General features: G+C 52.7%; 1 protein-coding gene across 4 annotated transcripts in view; it reads right to left on the minus strand.

Moving 5' to 3' along the window:
• COL4A2 (collagen type IV alpha 2 chain) overlaps nt 1-25,051 on the minus strand; it is a 169,448-nt gene that overhangs the window by 17,717 nt on the left and 126,680 nt on the right. For all 4 annotated transcript variants that reach the window (XM_029209811.1, XM_029209809.1, XM_029209810.1 and 1 more), the window contains exons 19-33: nt 21,235-21,345; nt 20,607-20,756; nt 16,956-17,048; nt 15,611-15,774; nt 12,657-12,729; nt 12,464-12,570; nt 11,260-11,461; nt 10,797-10,856; nt 9,217-9,273; nt 7,407-7,514; nt 6,326-6,547; nt 4,365-4,526; nt 2,273-2,443; nt 1,398-1,541; nt 35-157 (exon numbers count right to left, since the gene is read on the minus strand). In XM_029209811.1, coding sequence (XP_029065644.1) covers nt 35-157; nt 1,398-1,541; nt 2,273-2,443; nt 4,365-4,526; nt 6,326-6,547; nt 7,407-7,514; nt 9,217-9,273; nt 10,797-10,856; nt 11,260-11,461; nt 12,464-12,570; nt 12,657-12,729; nt 15,611-15,774; nt 16,956-17,048; nt 20,607-20,756; nt 21,235-21,345 — 1,947 coding nt within the window. The remainder of the gene's footprint in view (nt 1-34; nt 158-1,397; nt 1,542-2,272; nt 2,444-4,364; nt 4,527-6,325; nt 6,548-7,406; nt 7,515-9,216; nt 9,274-10,796; nt 10,857-11,259; nt 11,462-12,463; nt 12,571-12,656; nt 12,730-15,610; nt 15,775-16,955; nt 17,049-20,606; nt 20,757-21,234; nt 21,346-25,051) is intronic.

A 25,051-nucleotide genomic window follows, 5' to 3' on the forward strand; every position in this document is an offset into this window, starting at 1 on the left:
AGGCCACCGGCTCTGAGGTCAGGCGGGGCCTCACCTTTCAAGCCCAGGTATCCTTTCAGTCCCATGGGGCCTTCATCTCCTTTCTCTCCTTTGATGTCTTTCATTCCTGGCAGGATGCTGGGAGGTGGTCCGGGGGGGCCGGGGTCCCCTCGGCTGCCTAGAAGGAAACAGAATGCAGTCATTCCCTTGACCTGTGGGTGGCACAGCTCCCCCAAGGCTGCAAGCTGGGAGCCCAGGTGATGGGAACACCCGTCTTCCTCCACCCTTCTCTCCTCGAGGGAGGCGGGCACAGAGTGTCTTGGCTGGAGGGACCACTACTGACTTCAGAACATGTTCATCACCCCAAAGAACCCTGTGCCCATCAGCGGTCACCCCCTCTGCCCCCCCTTCCCCAGCAACAGGAACCACTAACCCACTTTCTGTCTCTGCAGACAGGTCTGTTCTGGACATTTCATACAAACGGAAGCAGACAGTATGCGACACAATGTTTTCAAGTTTCATCCATGTCGTAGCATGTGTCAGAGCCCAATTCTTTTTCATTGCGGCCTAGTGCTCCTTTATATGGCTATGCCCCATCTTGTTTATCCGTGATGGACACCTGCGTTGTTTCTATTTGGGGCTATAATGAATTATGCTGCTACAAAATCTGTGTGTGAGTTTCTGTGTGGATGTGTGTTTTCAGTCCTCCTGGGCGCACACCCAGGAGTGGATTTTCTGGGTAATTCTGTGCTTTTCTTTCTAAGAAACTGCCAACATTTTCCACCCTGGCTGCTCCACTTGATATTCCCACCAGCAGGGTCTGAGGGTTCCCATGTCTTTACATCCCCATCAACGTTCGTTATTACTAATTCAGTTGTTTTAGAGACCATGGTGATACTTTGAGAAACAAGGGTGTCTGAACAAATGTCACGAAAAAGTGTGGTTCGTTGGGAACACCCTTCCTGAATCTCCCACCTGGGGTCTTGGGTTGCCCACCCAGGCCAGGGCTTGGACCAGGCTCGCTTCTGGGGGTCACCGTCTCTTTGCACGGGGTGTAGCCGTCTACCTGGACTACCGTGTTCCTCTGTTGCCAAAGGTGCTCTGTCCTTCAGACTTCACCTTCCGCTTCTCCCCTGGCCTCACTTCCTCGTGTGCACCACGGAATACTCATGGTGAGATACGTTTCTTAGGATGTTTTTGGTTCTTAATGCTGCGTCATTTCCGTTCTCAAGTTCCCTTCGGTTAGCGTCACTCCCTCCTTACACACGGCCAGCGTATTGAAGCAAGGAGGAAGCCCTCCAGCTCCTGAGTTAGCTTCTCTTTTAATAGTGTCTAGTGTTTGGGTTGCCGGAACATTGTTCTAGGCAGTGTCAGGCCGCCGTGAAAGTGAGTCTCAACCTGGCCGAGAGGTGACGTACCTTTCACACCGGGCTCGCCAGCCAGGCCCTTCAGCCCAGGGACTCCAAAAAATCCAGTCTCTCCTTTGTTTCCCGGAAGCCCGGATCTCCCCTTGAGCCCGAGCATGCCTTGGAAGCCGTCCATCCCGGGAGAACCCTTAACTCCTTCAGAGGGAATGAGAAAAGCGCTGGGTTAGGCGTGGCTAATTGCCACGGTGACAGCCCCACTTGCGACTTGTGTAAGGAGATGCTAAGATTCTTAACGTCCGTAGGATTTTCGGGACAGCACTTGCTAAGGGACTGGTCTGCTGCCTGAGGGGCAGAGTCAGCCCGTCTGCCACCGGGGACAGACGTAAGGCCGATGCAGGCGGACAGACGGGGGGAAACTGGAAGTCACGGGGTCCGTGGTCTTTCCACCAGTTGGAAAGGGGCCCTGGGACTTGGTGTGATGTTGACACTGCGCCCAGCGTGGAAAACTGGCAAAGGGCCCTGGAGAAGGCAGCAAAGTGCCTCCAGCTGCAGTCAAGGGCCAGAGAGCCCCACTAGCGGGGGGACTAGCCTCACCTGCGAGCAGGGAACCCTACGCTGGGGACCAAGCATTTCCCTTTGTTTCGGTTTCTGTTCACCACCCGGCCTCCGGATCTGAATCCCGACTCCCGGGGGCCTGTCCACAGACCGCCCCCCTGGCAGAGAGCAAGTCCCGCTCTTCAGACAGTCCCTGTCTCGTGGGAAGTTAATCAACTGGCATTTGGGGGCACAGCGGTCACAGCCAGCCTGGGCAGCATCGCCTGGTCCCCAGAGCCCGACGCAGCCTGGGGCTGCGAGGCTGCGCCCTCCCGCAGAGCTGTCCCACCCGCGCCCCACAGGCTACGTCCCTGGTCATGTTCTGCAGTCACCTTTGGGGCCCGGGGCACCAGGCATTCCGGCCACTCCTTTGAATCCAGGGCTTCCGGGATGACCTCTCTCACCCTGCCAGCCAGGGTCACCTCTATCCCCGGAGACGCCCTTCATGCCCACGGGGCCAGGGACACCTGTGTCACCTGGCTCCCCTCTGTCTCCAGGCAGACCTGTCAGGAAGGGGAAGGAAGATAAAACAAGATGAACAAATCACACAGAGAAAACACCTCTATGATATTTTTGAGACATCAATAACAATAACTTTTGGTAAGAAAAACGTCTCGGAAGGACAATGGGAAAGAGTAACCACAGAGGGGAGTCTGAAGGTGTGACTCGAGCGTGTAGCACACCGCAGGCTGGCCTTTCTAAAGAGGTCCTTCTCCGACAGCCGGCAGCCAGCCCGTGGGACACGAGTCACATGAGACTTTCTCCGCTCGGGCGCAAAGCCACGGAGCTGGAACGGCTGGGGTTACTCGTGGCTGGCGGCACTCCTGACACCGCTGGGGTTAGGTTCTAGGGGAGGTCCTGCGACACCTGCCGTCCTCATCTCGTTAGGGTGTCAGCAACTGCCGGCCTGCCCTTCCCCAGCCTCCCCGACAAAGCTCAGCCCCTCTGTTAAAACCCCCCAACGACTCCCTCACCCTTAGCTGGCATTCAACGCCTTCTGAACGCCGGCCCCATGTCCCTGTCTAGGCTCCCACCCCCTCCTCAGATGATGCGCTCTCCCCCGGCTGGTCTCCTGGGGCTGTCCCTCCTAGGAAGGGCCCGTCCTCCACGCCCGGCCCCTCCCGTCCCCTCCTCCCAAGGCTGTTCTAGCCCACGAGCTCCCCTGCGGTCTCAAACGCGGGGCCCCGCGGTCTGGTCACCCTGCTGCTCGCCCCGGCCAAACGCAAGCTTTCCCGTGGGTAATTCCATCCCGTCCCAAACCGTGGGCTCCATCAGGGAGGGCTTTGGCGTGCATCTTGTACACACCGTGCTGTGCTCCACGCCTGAGAACAGGCAAGGCCTTGCGAACACTGGTACAGATGGCCCAAAGCCGCTGCCCAGGGTTCCCGTTACTGTGAAACCAGTGGGCGGCACGGTGTCACTCCCCCTGAGTGGAGCCTCCAGGTTTGGGACGCGGTTGAGGCCACTCCTGGGGGACGCATCTGGCTTATGTCTGACCTGTGTGGGGCACGGCAGTGCCTTGTGCGGACCGGCTACGGTCCTGGACAGAGCCGCCACCTCATTATGGCAAACGACAGACTAGGGTCACCCTGGACGTTGCCTCAGGGACGTCTGGGCCCCTCCCAGCCTTTCTGTGATGCGCTCGGTCCCCCTGCAAGGGCTCCACTGAGCAAATGTCTACAGTTTCGTGTCTGTGCTTTCCTGCTCCCGCCCACCTCGCCCCATGGTTTTCCTGAAGGAGGGTTTTTCCTTTCTTCTCCAAATTTTTCACATTCAGGAAACAAATCACGTTGCCTCTTCAAAGCAGAGCAGATTTTGAACTTTTGCAGTGGGAATTCTGTTTTCCTAATGAAATCTTACCTAGAACCCTAATATACACAACAGGTGCAAAGGAAGGGCAGACTTCTCAGGCTGTTTGGTGAAATACATGTCCTGAACCTGTCTGGGGCTGAACTGTGTCCCTGCAGAATGCAAATGTTGACATCCTAACCCCAGTACCTTGGAATGTGACTGTATCTAAAGCTGGGCCTTTAGAGAGGTGATTGAAGTTAGTTAAATGAGGTCATGAGAGTGGGTCCCAACCCAGCGTGACCGTTGTCCTTATCAAAAGAGAGGTTAGGACGCAGGCACGCACAGAGGGGTGACCCTGTGAGGACACAGGGAGAAGACGGCCGTCTACACGCCAAGGAGAGAGGCCTCAGGAGAAACCAGCCCTATGGACACCCTGATCTTGGACTTCCAGCCTCCAGACCGTGAGAGAATAAATTCCTGTCTTTTAAGCCATGCCACGTGCGGTACTTTCCGAACCCCTGCAGCTCTTGAGAGGGGGGTTCCTTGGAGCACAGCTGAGAATTCCCCAAGGGGTCAGTGCTGGTTCCGTTGTCAGTGAGGCCCTGACTCCTTGATGGGAGGGTGGATCCTTACCTCCAAAACCTGGGGTGCCCGGCGGCCCCAAGGGCCCTTCCCGGCCAGGAGCTCCAGGGTAGCCATGCTGTCCTGGTGGCCCGGGCAGTCCCGGCTGGCCCGAAGGTCCTGGGAAGCCCTGCTGACCCTTCGGGCCCGGTATTCCTGGCATCCCCTGGCTTCCTGCAGGAATGGAGACGAGAGCCGTGAGGTCAACCCCATGCAGTTCATTGCAAACAACATCTGTCTCCTCAGGCCTGTTCTATAAAAACAGGTTTTCCAGGTGGTAGGAAGTCCGTATAAATGACAAGATCGAAGTAACTCATGCTCTCACCCCGAGACAGTTACTAACATCTTGTTATATGTCCTGCTGGCCTCTTTTCTGTTCCTGTAACTATACCTAGAAGCAGACATTTGCAGAACTGACACATCATTTTAAGTGCAGTTTTAATCTAGGGTTTTTCACTTGACATTACATTTTGAGCATTTTGCCACATGTTAAAATACTCTTGGGACTTCCCTGGTGGTGCAGTGGTTAAGGATCCGCCTGCCAATGCAGGGGACACGGGTTCAAGCCCTGGTCCGGGAAGATCCCACATGCCGTGGAGCAACTCAGGCCGTGCGCCACAACTACTGAGCCTGCGAGCCACAACTCCTGAAGCCCACATGCCTAGAGCCCATGCTCCGCAACAAGAGAAGCCACCGCAATGAGAAGCCCGCGCACTGCAACGAAGAGTAGCCCCCGCTCGCCGCAACTAGAGAAAGCCTGAAGTGCAGCAACGAAGACCCAACGCAGCCAAAAATAAAAATAAATGAATAAATAAATAAAATTTATAAAAACAAATAAAATGCCCATTACAAGCACGTTAAATGGCTACGTAAGTAACATCCAGGTCTGCCCACTGCTCCTGACAGGGGCGGCCGAATAGACATGGATACAGTTTCCCAAAACCGATGCTTTGGAAGTCAGAGCTTTTGCAGACACAATATTCTCCCAAAGGGCAGGTCATCAAGGCGACGCTGAACACGGGAAGCCGCACAGACTCGGAAGCTCCTCTGCTGCTGTGGGGTGCCGTTATGCTCAGACTCTTTGAAGTCTGTGGGAAACAGCTACACTTCAAACATCTACCACAAGCAGCCTTCTGTAAAAGAGCTCGGGCAGTTTTTACAGTCGGATCGCAGAAGAGACTGGCGGGCACGTGCTCCTGAGGGTGGGGCGTCCAGCTGCCCGTCGAGAACCGGGCTCATCCCTCAGTGTCTCACGTGAAGGACGCCTACTGGTTTGACGGCTGGTGTTGGGGAGTGTCACCTCTTGCACCACACAGGGAGCCCCTGTCTGCCTGGGCTTGGGCGCTGGGCTGATGACAGCACAGTCAATACATAACAGCTGATGCTTCTCTGACGGGGACCCCAAATGGCCTGGTGGTCACCCCACCCATTCCAGCAACACAATCGCATTAAAGCCAGGCATTCTGGGTTCTCAGGGCCCGTTCTGCATAAACTGGGTACGCAAAGCCTTGGATGCCTTGTTCACTCACCAGACAAGAGGCATCTTCCCGCTTTGCTAAACATGCATCGATGACGTTGTGAACGTTACATTTTTTTAAACCCATCAGTTTTACACCCACAGATTGAGCTGCGTTCCAGTTCATCTCTGTCTCCCTCCCAACCCCTCACCGGGCACGGCCAGCTCCTGTCTTCTTCGCAGAACCGCACACATTCTGCTGAAAGCAGCAGGGAGGACCCTAAGCTGCGCCCCACCCAACTTGGGAAGAGAGCAGGTCGGCTAATCTGTACTCGCAGAAGAGCTAAGATGGCCTGTACACAGCATGACAACCCTGTTCTGAAACATTCTAAAGAAACGTTGGAACTAAGGGAGAGAAGAAGCAGCAGGACTCACAGCGTCCTGCATGCAGCCCTGGGCTTCTCACCCAACCCCCAGCAGAGATTTCTGACCCTGCCCCCCGGCCCCTGTGACTTACCCCGGAATCCAGGAGGGCCTCTTTCTCCGGGGGGGCCCTTCAGCCCAGAGCGTCCAGGCAGTCCGGTGTCTCCCCGGGGCCCGGGCTGGGCCCCCAAGACTTCTCCAGGGAGGCCCCTGTCTCCCGGAGGCCCGACTGGCCCCGGCAGGCCGGAGGGACCCGGGAGTCCATCCAGGCCAGGGCGGCCTACTGCACCTTTGACTCCTCGAGGCCCCACGAAGCCTGAAAGGAAACACAGGGCGTCCCTATAACGAGAGGTCTGCATCATGACATCTAAGCGAGGCACCAGAAAGAGAACAAGTGGCCGGGATCCTGCAGGAGGATGTTTGGCTTGTGTGGACTTAGTGAAACCGTCTACGGTTTTGTTTAGATGATACGATTCCCCAGTGCCTGGGCCTCTGTGCACCAAGTAACACAGCCATGCTCCCGCACACCATCTGAGCCGTGACCACAAAGGGACACCTGTGTTTGGGGCCACTGAGTCGTGGGCTGGGGCATACGGACACCCACGCAGGTACTCCCAACTTCTGCTCACAATTCATTACCAGAAACATGTTCATTTCCCTCCATGTACAGCTCAAACGTTTAAGCTCTTTTAGCCACTAAGTGGCCTCCATGATGCTTTGCTGTGGCAACTGTCGAGGAAATGGTTCGAACTGCTGACTCGGACAAGCTGCGAGCTGCAGAGTGGGCAGGCAACGCCGTGAGCAGCCAAACACAGGTGCTCTCTGCGTCGTATCTGGTGAGCGATCCGCAGATCGGGAACTGGTGCTGAGGGCTCAGAAGAGGATGACCTTATGTGCCCTTAGAAGGTTTCATACCCACTAGAGAGAAATCTCTGTGCACCTATCTCTTTTTTCCTGCAAGATCTGTAAGTTTCTTCTGCAAAATTCCAGCACAACTTCAGTGAGGAAAACGGCGACATTTTAAAATTTCCCAAGGACAAGAGCAAAAGTCGGCATCAAGCATTTGTCGAAACAGTTTCTAAATGTTAAAAGATGATCGAGGCGGGGCAGCCCGACGGTACACACAGTCCTTCCCTGAATTTACGTGGCCGAGCGGGAGTCCCACCCTGACTCACCTGGGGGTCCTGGGAATCCCTCTGGACCTGGATCTCCCGGGAGACCCTTGAGCCCTTGTGCTCCATCAGTTCCCGATAATCCCGGAAGCCCTCTGAGGCCTTTGGCACCTAAACAACCCAAAGAAACCACGACACAGGTCAGAGCCGCATAAGCCGACCCCAGCAGGAGACGAACAGGAGAGGGTCAAGGCCGGCACCCGACTTAACGTGGCCTCTTAGGAAACGGGGAAGTGATGAGGCTGGGGGATGTCAGCCCCGAAACAGCACCTCTGACAGCTGGCAACCGAGTGTCAGTCTACATGGGCACCTGTCAGTCTACGCCAGAAACGACGAACCTCGGCTCTCATCACGACCTCATGATCTCATTAACCTGATGATCTCACTAACTTCATGTTGTTGAAACACGTCGAAAGTCCTCTCCCCTCACACGCGATGCATGTACATTCCGGGCTCTGCTCCCCCAGCACCTGCTGAAAACTGTCCCACTGCAGTCTGAGCCCCTCCCCCTAAGAGTCGCCACCACTTTGGGGACAGCAGCGTTCGTGCCTGTGCTGGGATCCACGATGGACAGACCCCTCCGGGGCTCGGGCAGGGAGGGTCACGGAATGCCACGTGGATAATGCGCTCGGCTCTCGGAAGACAATACAGGGCCCTTAACTCTGCTTCTTGGTGCAGACGACACTTCTGCATTTTGCCTCACCGTCCCCAGATCCTGTCACCCCTGTGCACCTGGACGACACTCTCAAGATCCGAGGTGCCTACGATCAGCCAACGCACTTTTCCAGTTTGGGGGCTGCCTTGCACTGTAGTACTTTACAGTTTACACAGGACCTCAGCTCCAGGGTTAGGTGTGCAGTATTCAGGGCACCACGTGCAAACTAGGAACCGTCTGGAACACCTGCACTGTTCTCATACAGGCGAGGAGCCTAAGTTCCAGAAGGAACAGGTGAGATGCCCAAAGCCCACAGCTGACGAGCAGTGGACTGAGACTCGCACATGGGCTTCTGGCATCCACGCTGGATCGTCTGAGTGACCCCTCCGTGGGTGGTGGAGGCGTTTTCTCCGCCCCGTCCCAGTCAGAGGAGGGGCGAATCGGAAGGCAGACCCCCCGGGCCGAGCTCTGCCCAGCGGTGCAGCCTGAGAGCTCGCCATCCTAGGCTGACTGACACGGCGTCGGGGCGTCGGCAGCTGTGGTCACTCAGCCCGTCTGTCATCTCTGAAAGGCCGCCCCACGGAGGGGGAGCCTGGACGGCCCCAGACCGGGCTCTGTGACCCAGAACCCTTCCTGAGTCCACATGGATCTTCAGCTGGGTGATGGTCTGTGGCAGCAAAGCCCAGCTCCCAGATCCTACAGACACATTCCTAGCCCCGTGGGTCTGCTTTCCTCTCAGTCAAAACCCGAAAGAAACACTCCTCTCCCGCATGATCCTCTTCTACACCCTGGGACACACGGGGATACAAGGAACGCACAGAGCTAAGCCTCCTCTCTGGGCTTGGGGCGCTGCCGTCTCTGCCAGGCTCGGGTGCCCACCGGGCCTGTGTCGCAGCTGAGGCTGACTTCCACGTGGCAGGAAGCCTCTCTCTTACCCTAGGGTTCGCTAGGTGTCAATCACCGCTCACTTTGCTACACTGATGCGCGCAAGTCGGCTTCCTATAGAAGCTGCCAGTGTGCGGTACAGTACCAAGAATGCTGTGATATCCAGGTGGGGGCGGGGAGGGCAACGCGGGGTCGGGGGCAGAGGAAGACAGCCGGAGAGGGGAAGGGAAGACACGGACGCACGGAGGAAGGCTGGAAGCGCTCTCCCATTACCTGGGGGGCCGGGGGGGCCCGGCTGGCCCGGCGATCCCTTAGGCCCTCCAACACAACCTGGGAAGAGAGGACAGGGGAGCTGGAGCCACGGTCCACACCCATCGTCACAGCTTTGGACGTGGCTAAGGTCGAGGGCGCCGGCCGTGAAAACCGGCTGCCTCTTTACCATCAGGGTAATTTAATGATTCCATTAATCTTGATGCTGATGTAACTGTAATTTCATTTGATAATGAAATCAGAATATTAGTATAGGAGGCACATAAGTAAGTCCAGTCGGATGAAAACACGTGCCCCTGCCCCCCCGCCCTCCCCGACCCCAAGGCAATTCCCACCGGGGAGGGAGGAAGCTTTCAGTTTCAAAAGCAATGCTGTGACTTCTCCTTTGTGACTTCCATTACTTTCAGAATTAGCAGAGGCAACTCGTTTCGCTGTGAGTTGTGCAAAACGAAACCCGGTGGCAGCCACCTCTGGCTGGTGACAGCGCGCAGGGGTATTCTGTCGGACAGAGCACGCTTGCAGACACAGCAGTCCTTCGAGATGCCCTTTGTCTGTCTGCCTGTGACGTGGCAGGGCTCCTATCTTGGCTCGACTTAGCGGCCAAAGAGGGGCTTTGGTCCCCTCTGCCACACGAAGGGTCCGAGGTGCAAAGGCGGACAGCCGAGGCCATGAAAAGAAAGGACCTCGGCCCTCTTCAGGGGGCCTGGGCTCTAGCTGGCAGAGCCTCACCCTCAGGGGCCTTCCCGCACCTTCGAGACTGGCCAGCTCTCTGGAAGCTCTGGGGTTGCCGTTCCTGCTCTGCACCCTCACCCTGAGCTCCTGATCTATCCCCACACCTCGTGCGGGGGACCCACGGATCCTGATGCTGCTTCTCCAACCCCTGGCCTTTATCCCAAACGCCTTACTCCAGACCCTCAACTGCCACTGGTGAGCTGCCACCGTCCAGATGTTCTGCCGGCACCTTTGACTCCAAAAAAACTCATCCTCTCTGCTCTGCTCTTCAAATCCTGCCCGAGGCCTGGCATCCATCCCCTTGTGTCCTGGACTCATCCCTCTGCCTGGCTTCCCACCTCGGTTTCTAGGCCCCCCTGGCCAGAGACTTGGCCTGTCCGATGGCAGCCGGGTCAACTTCTGGACCATCCCCTCCCTTCAGCTCGCATCATCTGGGCATCCTCTCCTTATCCGTCGGCCCTGTTCCTTCTAGCATCCATTCATCACTGGACCAAATTCTTCTCCCATCTGGACTCACTCCTCACCCTGCATAATGAGCAAATAATTCAGTTGCCCTTTACACACACAGAGACATATATTTGAGGCGTGAAAGGACGTATCTGTTGAGTTCCTGCCAATACTGGAAACAGATGCTTTGTACTGCAGGGACAACTTGGTGACACGAGGTCATCACGCTTGCCCTTCCCTGGGCTCTAAGCTGAGGCAGATGGAGCGCAGCTCCAAGTCCACAAGGGTTTCTATTTCTGATGGCAGCTCTGTGCCCACGGCAGGGATCACATCAGTTCTAGCATATATTCTACAAACTGAGAGTTTTCAAGAATTCTAAAGCCGCCCGACGGTCATGACAGTACCTGGCTGGACGGTCTCCTGTCCATCTGCTCCGATGGGCCTTTTCACACCCGTATCACAGTCTAGGGGTGAGACAGTGACAGAGTGAGGCAATTTTGCAATAACGGAAAGTGCCTGGCTTTTCCGTGTGTGTGTGTGTGTGTGTGTGTGTGTGTGTGGTGGGAAGGCTGGGACGGGCAGGGCATCAGAGGCCCATTTCTGGACTTCTGTGCTGAGCCTCTGTAACTTCAGCACTAGAGGGAGAGGCCCCACATTCCAGCTGGCGAGAGGAGGCTGCAGTGGGTTCAGAAAACCCCGTGGCCGGGTGTCGCTCGTGTGTGATGAGAACCGATGGTGTGACACCATCTCACGTGACTCGCCCCCGGGGAATTCGCGCACTGCCTAAGAAGAACAGTGGGTGTAGAAGCACAGTGTCTCATGACTTTGAAAGACGCAAGCCTGGACCCCCCCCCGCCCCCACCGTACCTATTTGTCCTGGAGTGCCGGGGGCGCCGGGAGGCCCGGGGAAGCCTGGAGGTCCAGGTAATCCAGCATCACCGGGGAAGCCACGCTCGCCTTTGGGGCCTGGCAGCCCCAATCCTGGGGGGCCCCTTTCTCCTGGAATGCCCTTAGTACCGGGGGGTCCTGCGTGGCCTGCGTCCCCTGAGGGGCCTTTGATGCCATCACCCTGTGAGAAATTTGGTTCATCTCTTACAATACATGTAAACCTCAAAGACAGCCATCTTCCCAGCTACTTTTCCCCGTTCCCTGAATTCTGCGCTCTGGATACAGAGATGAGTAGGAACTGACAGTCGTGGTCTCACCAAGCCACAGAAGTAAAGGACAGACTTTCTAACAACCATGGACAACACCCTCGAAGATAGTTCTGGAAGGCATAGGAATCTGAGTATTCTTCTCTTTCCAAGCCACCAGTGCCCTGCTTGGACCTTCACTCTCCGGGGGAATTCTTCAAGAGAACGGTTAGGCACAGATTTGGCGAAATGGGGGCAGGAACACGTTATTTCATTGTTAGGATTCAGCGTTTGTGACCCATCTCCTAGTCAGAAGGGACAACGCAGTGGTGAAGGGAAGGAAGTCTTTGGTTTGGACGAGAAAGTGCATCAGAAATAAGGAGAGACGATGGGACCAGGAGAGCAGGAAGCTGGGAGGCACCGGGCACATCCGTGTCCTACTCATGCAACTCCTCAGAGGAGGGTGAGGGCAGGGAGGGAGGAGAAGGGGTCTAGTGTCCGTGGCCAACCGCCCTTCCCCGTCTGACCCCCACTTTTCCCCACAGAAAGGAGGCTGGGGGCTCTGCATCTTATCACACACAGCCTCTTTCAATGCCGGTGTGTGTTTGCCGCAAAAATGCAGCTGTGTATTTTACAGGTGACCCTGGAAAAAGCGTTCCACCTTCCATCTAGGAATATTCGACCTGGGGGGCTCTCGTTCTACGTGATGGCAAGAGGAATATTTATTTCCTCTTTTTCTCTTAAATGCTCACTCAGGGCTTGGCTTCCAGCCTCACTCACTGTTTCCTAGAAAATATGACTGCTGCTCACGAAAAGAGAACAGGTTGCACTGGGAGGATTTTCTGCTGTGTTAGCACCTCTGACGCTCACGTGTTTAAGCATGTGACTGATGGGGATGAGGGCAGAGCCGCTACCCCCCGCCCGCCAGCGGTACTCACGGGAGAGCCTGGGAGGCCTGGGAATCCATCCAGCCCATCACGGCCTGGGATGCCGCTGTCCCCTTTCAGTCCAGGCACACCTGGGACACCTGGCTGGCCCCGCTCACCTGGGGGAGGAGTGCCGCGTGAGTTGCTCACCCCGGGCAGCCACAGAAGGGTGCATGGTCTAAGATATGCTGGCCACAGGACTGACCTTTGGTGGTGATGGTTCGAGAATCTCCCTTCATTCCTTTGGGCCCGGGAGGGCCAACACCACCAGGGGCTCCCTGTAGAAACAAACACAAGGTTTCTTCCTCCTTCACACTGTTAAAGGCAGCCGAGAAGACAATGATTTTCGTTTATACAACCTGAGGGCCCTTACCTGTCATCAAGCCCAGAGCCACACACCTCTGTCCCTGGCCACCAATCACAGATGGCCATGGGGCACTTGAACGTGGCCAGCGGGACTGAGACACTGAATGTTTAATTTTAAATAGTTAAAACTTAAGGGAAGTAGCCACACATGGCTGGATGGTGAAAACAAGAACCTTGCTACTCAAAGTGTGGTCCCCAGATGGGTTGCACCAGCCTCCCTGGGGGCTTGTCAGGAATGCAGACGCTCAGACCCACCCAGGGCAACCGAACCGCAATGTGCAGTTCAACAAAGTCCCAGGGATTCGTAAACTCATTAGCTTTGGAGAAGCTAAGGCTGCTAACCCTAACTGCCATTTTGTTGAATCCGGGCAAATAATGTGCCTCCAAGTACGAAGGATGGACATTTGTGATCATACTGAGAATAGCAAGAGTATCTAATCGACAGCTTGTCTTCCTAACTGAAATCAGGGTTGGAAAAAAATCATACTTCACAGACAAGTCATTGCAGGAACACTCACGTTTTAAGGTGTAAAATCTAGTTTAGGTCTTTCGATGAGCAGAAACGAGCAGATGAACGTTTCAGGAGGCTTTTTAATGTGCGTGATATGCCAGTTTGGGGCAACTCTCGGTTACTGGTATTTGCAAGAATACGGGAACTTTTAGTGTTGGTTTAATTAAATGGAATGTTTCAAGGGATTATAAGTTCTTTTCTCCTAAAAAATTCCACAGCTACTTGATATATTGATTTCGTTCTTTGCAGAAAAGGGTGACATTCTCTCAGTAACTAGAACAGCATGTCACACACAGGCAGCGCTCGACCAGGAGGTGCTGGGCCGATGGATGGATGCATGTATGCATGCTAATCGACCCCCATACTTCAAGCGCTCTGCCAGGTTCTATTAGTACAGATATTAAACCACCAAAAACTGTCTCAGGCATTCCTGCCACAGATACATAAACATATAATTAAATGCAAGATAAACACGGTACCTGAGATGTTTGAACGCAAGTGCTGTGGGTGTGCATGCGATACAGCCGGGGAGAGCACGTGCTCCTGGAAGACTTTAGAGATTCCGTGTGCACGAAATGGGATCCATTTGACTTCTCAGAAATATTCCATCATTTTATAAATAACTGAAGGTCCTACCAGTTCTGCCATTATTCGGTTTGGATTCTCACTACGTACACTTTTTCTGAATACTTGAGCAACTTCTACATGCTCAGCCATGATTTGGAGATGGTGTCATTTTTAAAGTAGGAGGAAATGTAGCATCTGTTATGTTCAGTTGGATAAAACTATTTTTCTGAGAAGTCCCGGAGAATGGAGAGGTGCTGTGGACCTCATTTTCACCTGCAAAGCTCCCGCGACACGAAGCAGTTATGAGTCATGAGCCTCTGCACCGACAGCTCTGAGTGGCTGCAACTCCCCTGCATCTGGACATGAAGCCAGATTGTTCTAACCGTCCCTGGCCAAGTGTCCTGAGCAAACTTTCCTCTATTGCTGAATGTATAAAATGATAGACTTTTCATTTTATAAATCTCTTGCAGCTCTCTTTTTAAGTAAAAATAAATAAAAAATATAGTTTCTTTGCCTTCATCTGAAATTTGCTTTGAGATCCTTGGTCAGTTAAAACCTGCCACGAAGAAAGATCTACTCAAGATGATCTTTTCCTCAGGTGTGAAGTAAAGCCCACTTAGCTGGAATCCAGAAAATGTCATACATTCTTCCAAACTAAATTCATGATATACTTGGAAGTCTCACTTTTTATCAAGTTAAGGGAGGCTTTATTGAAATGCTAAATCGTCCTATACTAAATCTGAAGGGGTGAACACACAGTATGTGGTGTGTAGCTTTGCATTCAAAATGCTAGAAGGGTTGCTTTTTTTGAGATATAATTCACATGCTATAAGAGTAACCATTTTTAAAGCATACAATTCAGTGTTTTTGGTTTTTTTTTGTATTTTCACGAGGTTCTGCAACCATCACTATTACCTAAATCCAGACCATTTTCATCACCTCAGAAAGAAACAGTCACTCTCATTCCCCCCGCCACCCCCAGCCCTTGGTAACCACCAAGATACTTCATCTCAAGATGCCTCTTCTGGACACTTCATACAAATAGCATCATATAATATCTGTTCCTTTGTGTATTATTTCACTTAGCATAATGTTTCTGAGGGCACCACACTGTAGCACGTGTCAGCACTTCATCCCTTTTGATGGCTGAATAATGTCCCATCGGGTGGGTATGCTACGTTTCATTGATCCATTTATGGGCATTTGGGTTTTTTCTACTTTCCGGCTGGTATCATGAATGCTGCTGTGAGCTTAATGCACAAGTTTTGGTGTGGACACGTGTTTTCAGTTCTCCTGGGTCTGTACTGGGAGGGGACTTTCTGGGTCACACGACACCTCTAAGTTTGACTTTTTAAAAATTTGTTGCCTTCGCTGTATGGCTTGTGGGATTTCAGTTCCTCACCTAGGGATTGAACCCAGTCCCTAGGCAGTGAGAGCACAGAGTCCTAACCAGTGGACTGCCAGGGAATTCCCTATGTTTGACTTTTTTGAGGAAGCATCAAACTTTTCCACAGTGCCTACCCCATTTCACATTCCCACCAGGAAAAGCTCTAAAGCTCCTCTTGGAATACGTGGCTTTTTTGAATGTCACACTGGGTGCATAAGTGTTGCTGGTCTAAAGCTGTATTAATTCAATAAATAAAAGCCGGGAATGGGGAAATGGGGCCGGGCGTCAAGGTCGTCTTATCGGCTTCATGGTACAACTGGTCTCTCACCTTGAATCCTGGGAACCCGGGGATGCCGTGCTGGCCGGGGTCTCCCGGGCTGCCTTTCCTCCCTGGTTCCCCATTGGTGCCGGGAAAGCCCTTGGGTCCTGGTGGCCCCGGAAGACCCCCAATGAACTGGTCACCCTCTGCACATTGACAGTCGCCGGCATCGCCTGCAACGTGGGTGGAGAGAGAGGGACTTGTTATTTGCTCGTGAAGCACGTGTACGACCCTCCTGTTGGCTCTGCAGGGGACAGGAGGGCAAGGGGCTGAGGGCTTGGCTGGGGGCGTGGCCACCGCAGGACACGCCTACTCTGGTCCTCCCTCCCTCTCATTCTTAGACAAGGAGCCTGAGATGCAGATACGTAAAGAACAGGACGTTGACGGAGGTGTGGGCGGAGTTGGGGACTCAACGACAGGAGTTCTGAGAAGCCACCGCAGGGGCCTCGGGGGGAGGGCAGGAAGGTCCAGGGTGAAGGGGAACCGGAGAGAGGGCGGCCTGGCAGCAGCTGCGGGCTTGGAGCCCAAGGTCCTGGTGCGGAGGGAAGAAATACGTGCCCTCCCTTCTTCTGTCTTGCTGGCTGGACCCAGGGAGCCCGGGGGCAGGGGACGGCCGAGCTGGAGGCTGGTGATCGGCTTGGCTTCCAGGGCGCAAAGGGGGACACGTGACGGCCCAGGGGTGCCGAGCTGCCCAGCTCATCCACGACGCCGGACCCCTGCACTGCCCACAGCTCCACGTGTGCCGCAGAGGTCTGGCAGTTAAAACCCGGGATGCCCAGGGATGGGCGAGCCGAACAGGCCCCCCCCCCCCGAGGTCCCCACAGGCGGCCCTTGCCTGGAGAGGTGGGGTCCCCCAGGCGAAGCAGGGAGAGGAAAGCAAGCACAGCTCGTTCCCACCAGCGTCCGCCCCACCTGGGCAGGTCACGTCTCTCCTGCTTTGCCACCGCCTTGCTGCCAACGCATCCCTAACTCGGAGAGTCGGGTTAGGACCAAACCAGATGACGACCCTACAGCCCTCTGCAAATACTTGTTACATTTTCTTGGAGCCTAGGGCTCGGATGAGTCATCTGAATTCAGTCTAAGACGCCACCGTGCATCTTTTCTGTCCCATGTTGGGCCCCGTGTTGCCTGAAAGTTCAGTGATGAACGTGGCAGACAGAACAGAGACGGGAGAGCCAGCTGAGAGCTGGGTGTGCGGAAAACGAGGAGATGCCGCCCCCCAGTGTGAGGGCCCTGGCAGGGAGGGGGCCGGGGGGAAGCAGGGGCTCGTCCTCTTCTTGGAACCAGTGAAGGGTGAGCTGGACTCAGGAGGGCCAAGCAGCGCCCCGCCCCCTGCTGTTCCCGGACTCCTCACCTTTCCATCCTTTCTGTCCGCGAGCCCCGGGGAAACCAGAAGGTCCAGGGTAGCCCACCCTGCCCTCTGCTCCTTTAAGGCCGAAAAGGAAACCTGAGGAGAAAACCCACAAGGACGGCACGTTAGCACAGCCCAGGACCCCGTATGCCCCCACCCCGTATCCCCCCACCCCGTGTGGGAAGGGTTACAGCCGAGTCTCCCAACAGAAAATGGCCCCCATTCCAATTCCATCCCGACTACTTGCAGAAAGACACGGAGACTTTATGTTTTGTGGCCATTTTGCTTCCAGGATTGGAAACACATGTGAACGCCTATGATTTTAGCTTTTCCATTGAAGTCTAGAAATAGAAATCTTTACTTTTCAGAAACACTGAGTCCAAAGAAGACTTTAGGTTTTTTTAACCACGTGTTTTACTTCAACTTGGGTTCTAAGAGTACTGCAACTTCTGGTTCCCAGCATGACAGAAAACCCAAACGGTAAAAGATGTTAAAATGAACCGGCTTCCCCAGTTCTGTCCTCTCCTCTGGAACACGCGAGCACCTGTGCACGCCCCTGCCCCCAGACCCCACCATCTTTCCTCTTTCACTCCTCTTTCACACACGTAACCATGTAGATAACTTGTGATTCTCCCACCCCCATCACTAGGATCACGGTACTTCAGGCATCCTTTCACCATGTCCAGGGCTCTGATAATTCCAAGCAGGGACATCCGGGTGAGGGTGTAAGAAACAGACTCTAGAAGCCCACAAAACGCTCCGTGTCCCACTTGAGCAGAGCGCCATCTCGTGGTGGGAACTGGGCTGCACATTCCTGGGAAGCACCACTGCTGGGTATTGACTCCCAGGACTCTGGCCCGAGCTCCGGGGTATGTGGAGATGGGTTGAGGCCCAGGAGGGGACCATGCTGGGTGCGGAGCTGGGGAGGAGAGACCCAGAGTTCGGTTTGGGGCATGCAAATTTGGAGATGCCCGTGAGACACACAGTGGTGACGAGGTGTCCAGCTAACAGCTGGGATGAGTTTGCAGCTCAGCATACTGAACTGGGCTAGGGACACAGTTAGGGAGAGCTGGCACCTAACTGGTGTTTAAATTCCTGTGAATGCAGGAGCGTGCTAGATAGAGAGACACAGACAGGCGCTCCATTGCCCATGGGATGGTGGAGGGGGAAGAAGGAAGACCTAGCAAAGGAGCCGCAAAAAGAAGGGGAGAGATGACAAGGCGCAGGGGGAGGGGAGCTGGAGAAGAGAGTGTGTGTGTGGGGTGCCGGCTGCCCCCTGTACCGCTGGGAGGCTGCTGACAGAGCAAATGGTGCCCAGGATGTGGCTCCATAGGTCACTGGTGACCAGGTCACCAGCATGTCAGCCTAGCGGTGGACTGAGGGCTTTATGCTATGTTTCCACGTTCTCCTGATATGTTAGGAGAAGCTAGTATTACAGGTAGTCATTTAATCACAGATACTCCAGGGATGTTGGCTTTGAAAATCTGAGACGAAGACATTGTGGGTATGCTTCACAGCGTTTGCAAATCTAGACAGAAAAGGCAGTTTTGGGCCATCTTAAGGTTCCATCCTCCCTCCTTCCTACACTGCTTTTTTCTTCATCTGGTAAATTCATAACTTCAAGCAAGTCCTAAAGAACAGCACCGTGCCAGGGAACTCTTCCTAATGCACTGTGGTAACCTAAATGGGAGGGCAGTCCGAAAGGGAGGGGATCTCTGTATGTGTGCGGCTGAGTCATTTTGCTGTGCAGTGGAGGCTGATACAACGCTATAAGGCAACCATAGTCCAATAAAAATTAATTTAAAAAAATAAAGGGATCTCCTGATGAAAAAAAAAAACAAAGAATAGCAGTGCACCTCTGCGATGTTTCCAACGTGATTTTCCTGAGGAGGTCAGTGGCCGTAATAAACCTGGCAGTAGTTTGACTTATTCTAGAGCCCCGGCAGTCGACTCAGTTACCTGAGCTGAACTGGACGTAAGCAAAACGTTTAGCTCAGAAAGAAAACTGGCTTCACGGTTTGATTTTGCTGGAGCGGCAAAAGAGTAAAAATTCTGGTTTCCATCAGTAGCAACACATAAAACTGAGTGAAATGCAATTAACGGGAAAAGAATCCAACGGTTTCATTCCAGGGAAAGCGCTGAAGAACTCTTTGGGACTCAAGGTCATTGATGTTAAATTATGACTCTACACAAAAATATTTAAAAGGCCGTTAAGGCTGGCTACTTTTTGTACAAGAGATGGCTTTTAAAAAAGTGATTTGGGAGCAATGTGTCTCATAAGGTAAAATAAACATTTCGAGGAGAACTGAAGTTGATAAAATGTATCAGACACCATTCCATCTGTTTTATAAATTCTCCCTTCAGTTAACCACATGGACCGGAAATTAGTTAATTTGTTTACAGATGACTTACACTGGTAAATCATAGATTTACTAAGCAAGACTTACAAAGCCAGATGGTATGTGTTTGTGTCTATCAAAATGGAATTTAGTTACAGGAATGATGGCAAGGTTAGCCTTCAGTCACAGTCTTTTGAAGAGGCTGTATTTTTATGCTTTTATTTTTAACACATCGTGTTCTGTTGCCAAAAAAGGAAAACTCAACAGATACCATTCACTCAGGATACGTAATGTTCACAGAAACTCAGCCATTATCACAGATGCCGCGGTAATAGATATTACTGCCAGGATAATAAAAAAGATTAGTGATAACAGTGCTCAAAGTATTTGGCAAATTCCAGGGAAATACCTGCACCCCGAATTTTTCAAAAGAATGTGAGAATCTGCTTTTTGCAGTTGAAGGAAAATTGGGAACGTAGAGACTTAGTAGCTTAAAATTTAACGCGGAAGACAACAGAGAAGTGACTGCTGAATTTTTAGTGGAAGGAGCATGTACTGATGTGCTTCTCATGCGTCCAACAGTTTTCCTTCTAAAGAGACAGCAATGAGAAGCTGGCTTCTGAAAGCAAGCTCGATCTACCTTTCACTGAACTCACACACTATCCATTAGCACATGTGAAGAGATGAGATGAGCGGGGGTTGACATCAGGAATTAAAAGTCAAATATTTTGAAAAGAAGATGCTGAATTGTGTCCATGTCACAGAGACAGAAATAGTGACCTCTTTTTTAGTTCGATTTTACAATGTTCAAAGCATAGCCCTGAAGCTGGAAGCTGAGAGAATAACTGTTTTGGAGGGCAAGCCTCCTTGGAGCTCAGCTGAAAGATGAGCCACGGTTGCATCAGAACCTGGAAACTCAGTTTTGTGCCCGACAGCATGAGGGTCCAGACGCCGTGCCTGTCCAGTCTGTAGACTCTCAGCATCTTCCGTCTGGGCCCCGCCAAGGGCTGCCACGTCCCGTTACAGGTGGTGCAGCCACTCCTGGTGTGAAGCAGCGTCACCTGTTCAGCTGTAGCTCTGGCTCCTCGGGGGCCCAGATCACCAAGGCTGCCTATCGCGTTGGTTAACCCAGGGGAGAGGCTGTTTGTCAGGGTGGGCCTCTCCTGCCTGCACCCCAGAGCGCCCGCCACACTCTCACACTGCCCACTGCCTAGTTCACGGAATTATTTACAAGAAAATCCCAAGTGAAAATCCAACCGGGGCCAGGCTTTGTCTGGACACTGGCACGACCTCCCTTGAGTTTCCCTCCACTTACCGTCTGGGCCAGGTGGTCCCGAGAACCCTGGGGGACCTCGGAGCCCTGGCTTTCCGTCAGCTCCCGGCAGGCCGGGGTACAGGGCGGGGATGCCCGGCTCTCCTGTGAAGCCTTTGGGTCCCATCTCGCCCGGTAAGCCTCTCTTCTCATCTGAAAATCCAACAGCAATCACAGCAGCGTGAGACCTCTGAGATTCATCCGCTGCGCCGGCGTTCCCGCCCCGGGAGGCCCCCAGCTGGGCCAGCGGTTTACAGTCCCATCAGTGACTTAAAGGGCAACGCCGCTGGTATAGTTCATCACTATCTTTCCACTTGAAGAAGCCCCTCTCCTGGCCCCCAGACGACGGACCGGGAGTTGTTATAACACTGGACGACACCCGTGCTCTTCCCGGCCAAGTGACAGAATCACGTGAGGTATCGTCAGCACACCTCCGACCGAGTGAGGGAGTCACTGTCACAGATGCGTGGTTCTGTGACGACATCCCAACACGTATTCGAGATGCATTAGAGCTGCTGGGCCAGCCTATGAGACAGAGCGCCGACTGGGGGGCCGTGCAGCCAGCGAGGGGCGGGGGTTTGTGTGAGACCCGAGGGGACGTCTCAGTTTCGATGCCGCGGAAGCACGTTACCTTCATCTCCGATGGACGTACCAGGCTGGCCTGGCAAGCCGAGGTCTCCAGGCTCCCCCCGGGCTCCTGGGTCCCCGGGGGCTCCATGGAATCCTGGGTCCCCTCTGGCACCTGGAACCAAGACAGGCCCCACGTTATGAACAAGACTGTTGTCCAGGACTCAAGGCAGATGTTCACTTTTTCGTTGAACGTATATTTACTGATATTCTGTCCATCGCATGAGGCCGGCAGTGTCTAAATGTTTCATCTATGGTGGCCCCTGCTTTCAAGGAGCTCATTTTCAACCAAAGAGGACTGATAAAAGATCCCTATAAATGTTATAAAACAAGAGAGGGACAGAACGCCAACAAGATACAGAGAGGTTTCAAAGGAGGGGAGGATTATTTGGGGGGAGGTCTGACATGGAGGGACCACAGAGAATGAGAATAATAGAAGTGGACGGTATTCTTGAGCTCTTGAGTGTGCAGACTCGGCGCTACACACTTGGCTGACATCTGACTCCCGTGAAAGCGCGTGTGCATAGTATTACAGCCCCAGTGTCACAGAGGGGTGAGGCTTCATGAGAAGGTAAGCGGACAGCTGATGGAGACAGATGGCAGGGCAGGGGAGGGCAGAGGACGGTCAGGGGAAGGACGTCCACAGAGGACATCAGCCCAGGTGAAGCAGGTGAGCACGGAGCAGGACACCGGGGGGGGACACGGGTGAACAGGGTCGTGGAAAATCAGGTTGCATAACAGCTGAGTCAGCGGGAATGAAGAATGAATGAGACGATTTGGACCCTCCTGCACCAGGCGCCATGGGGGGAGCCGGGGGGCGACGGGGGCCAACTCCCTCTGAACCCCTCTTCCCCTGAGCCCCAGCTCTTGCCTTGCTGGATGAATGGTAGACGTGAAGATTCTTACAGACCTTTTCCCTAAATAAACAAATGCCAAGGGGCTTTGCTATGCTCCGCTTTACTGCATAGCGTCTTTTTCCGGTCTACAATTGGGAAAGTGGAGAGAGTATGATGTTTCATGGTACAGCGATCAGTAATTGTTAGGAGAGATCACATCACTATGTGATCTTTAATGTTTTAATCTTAAGAGAAAGTCCTTAAGATAAGAAGGGATTCGCTGGGCCTCATGCCAGACGTGTTTGTAAGGGGTGGAACATGTGAGTCTGCGTCCCTGTGCTGGGCTCGGCTGCCTGCAGAGGGGACGGAGGGCTGGGCTCTGGAACAGGGGTGGCCCGGGTCTGAGTCCTGCTCCTTTGCTTGCTACGTACATGATCTGGGGCGAGTTACCCAACTTCTCCGTGCCTCAATTTCTCCATCAGTACAGTGCGGCCAACGCCAGCCCCCATCTCAAAGGGTCTTTACAAGGAGTAAATCAATGGACCGGTGCAAATTAGAACAACTTGCTTCATTGCCTGGCGTGTGCTCAGTAAGCACCATACAAATGTTAGCCATTACCGTGACAATAAAAAGAGACAAAATAAAATTGAAAACCACGGATCTTCTCAAGTGTTTGGGAAAAGAGCAAGGTCACTTTTTAGTTACATTTTGCAATCATTTTTTTCAATGCAAAGCTCTTCGACTCCTTTGCGTTTTGACAAAGCTCCCGCAATGCTGCCTGGTGAGAGGTACATGTATTTTCCTCTCTTCCATGACAGAATCTGCTCATGAGTCAACCTCTCACTCCAAGGAGCCCTGGAGCTTGGTCAGCCTTCCAGCTCACCCAGGACGCAAGAACTCTGCTGTAAGAGGCAAGGAGGGTGGCTGCTGACTTTCTCACCCTGCACTTGGGGAAAAGGAAATTTGACCACCCACTGTCCCGGTGTGGCTTCCAGGAATGCAGGGTGGTGAGGGGAGCTGAATGCATTCCGGGCTCTCAGTCAGGGAGCTTTCTGATGAGTGCAAAGGAGACATCACCAATGTTAATTTTAAAAACTGTGCTCCCAGTATCACCTCACACATGTCAGAATGGCCATCATCAAAAAGTCTACAAATAACAAGTGTGGGCAAAGGCGTGGAGAAAAGGGAACCCTCCTACATTATTGGTGGGAATGTAAATTGATGCAACCACTATGGAGAACAGCATGGAGGTTTCTCAAAAAACTAAAAATAGAATTACCATATGACCCAGCAATTCCACTCCTGGGTATATATTCAAAAAAACAAAGCACACTAATTCAAAAAGACACGTGTACCCCAGTGTTCACTGTGGCGCTACTTACAATAGTCAAGGTACGGAAGCAACCCAAGTGCCCATCAACAGATTTATGGATAAAGAAGATGTGGTACATATATACAATGGAATACTACTCAGCCATGAAAAGGAATGAAATAATGCCATTTGCAGCAACATGGATGGACTTGGAGGGCATTATGCTAAGTGAAATAAGTCAGACCGAGAAAGACAAATACTGTATGATATCATTTATATATGGAATCTAAAATATACGACCGACTAGTGAATATAACAAAAAAGAAGCAGAGACACAGATCTAGAGAACAAACCAGTGGTTACTAGTGGGGTGAGGGAAGGGAGGAGGGGCCATATAGGGATAGGGGGACAGAAGGGTTATTGAGGGATTATATGAAATCATGTGTGTGAAACTTTTGAAAACTGTAAAGCACTATAGAATTTAAAGAATCTTTCATTCAATAAAAAAAAATTTTTAAAAAAGTGGGTTGCAAAATAAAAAAAAATTAAGTTCCCAAAGTCTCAAAGACATGATTTCCATTTCACTAAAATCACCAACAGTAAGTCAACCTCATGTCGGGTCCCTGGGGTTTCTGGCTTGGCAGACGTGTTGGGCTCCCCAGAGAAGGACGGGAAGCTGGCTCCACAGTGGTGTGGACTCCCAGGTTTGAGTTTATTTGAAATATACTCATCGATGGTTTGATGTCACCCTGGAGATAGACCTCTAGGGGACCCCACCTGGCCTTGTCCTTGGCCTCGCTCTGTCTATAGTTTCCCCATCGTTGGATGAAGACATGCAAAGGTATTAAACCAGCAGATGGTTCACACCTAAGCAGGAACGTTAGTCCCTGACCCCTGGGCATAGATAATAGGGTGAGACAGATGACCTACTGGGTACAGGAAGGAAACATTAGAGCATCTTCATTTAAAAAAAATCTCACCCTTTAAAATCCCTATCTGATGTACATGTTTTAGCACATGCAGTATTCAGTCATTCAGGTAAACATTTACTGAGCAACTACCATGTTCCTGGACTGTTCTAGAACTGAGGATACAGTAGTGACCGCACAGGCTAAAATCTCTGACCTCAGGGAACATCCTGTATCATGGATAAATTATCCATAAATAAATATTCATACTATTACTTGGAGGGGTGCTGAAAACACTTTTTTTTTAAACCTAGAAGGACGCACATTCAAGAAGGTTCACAGACCATTGCTCTAAGCGCAGAACTAGAATTATATTTTAATAGATCGTGCCGATGGGAGGCTGAGCTAAACTAACAAGGACGGCACAAGCCACAACACGTACAGAATCCCTCACTGACACTCAGGGGTCAACTGTGACCGTGGGATCATCTTCCTGTACGAGCTCAGGTGCAAATGCCTGGAGGTTTAATTCTTTGAAGTTTAAAAGGCTGTGACTGTTTCCAGACTACGGGCCGTGATCAATCCCAGGCTCCGGACCGGTGAGCGGGGGGCGTAAGCATCTCGGCGTGTTTGGCCCAGAAACCAGTGAAGTGGCTGGGACGGCGCCCATGGAGGCCTGGCGGGCACGAGGGCTGGGTTTCTATAGCGATACTGCAGGTGGCAGAACCAGAACCTGCACAAGGTATGTGGAAATGAAAGCCTTTC

Source organism: Monodon monoceros, unplaced genomic scaffold (genome assembly GCF_005190385.1).
Source record: "Monodon monoceros isolate NGI ecotype Baffin Bay Population unplaced genomic scaffold, NGI_Narwhal_1 Super_Scaffold_8, whole genome shotgun sequence".
Lineage (NCBI taxonomy): Eukaryota > Metazoa > Chordata > Mammalia > Artiodactyla > Monodontidae > Monodon > Monodon monoceros.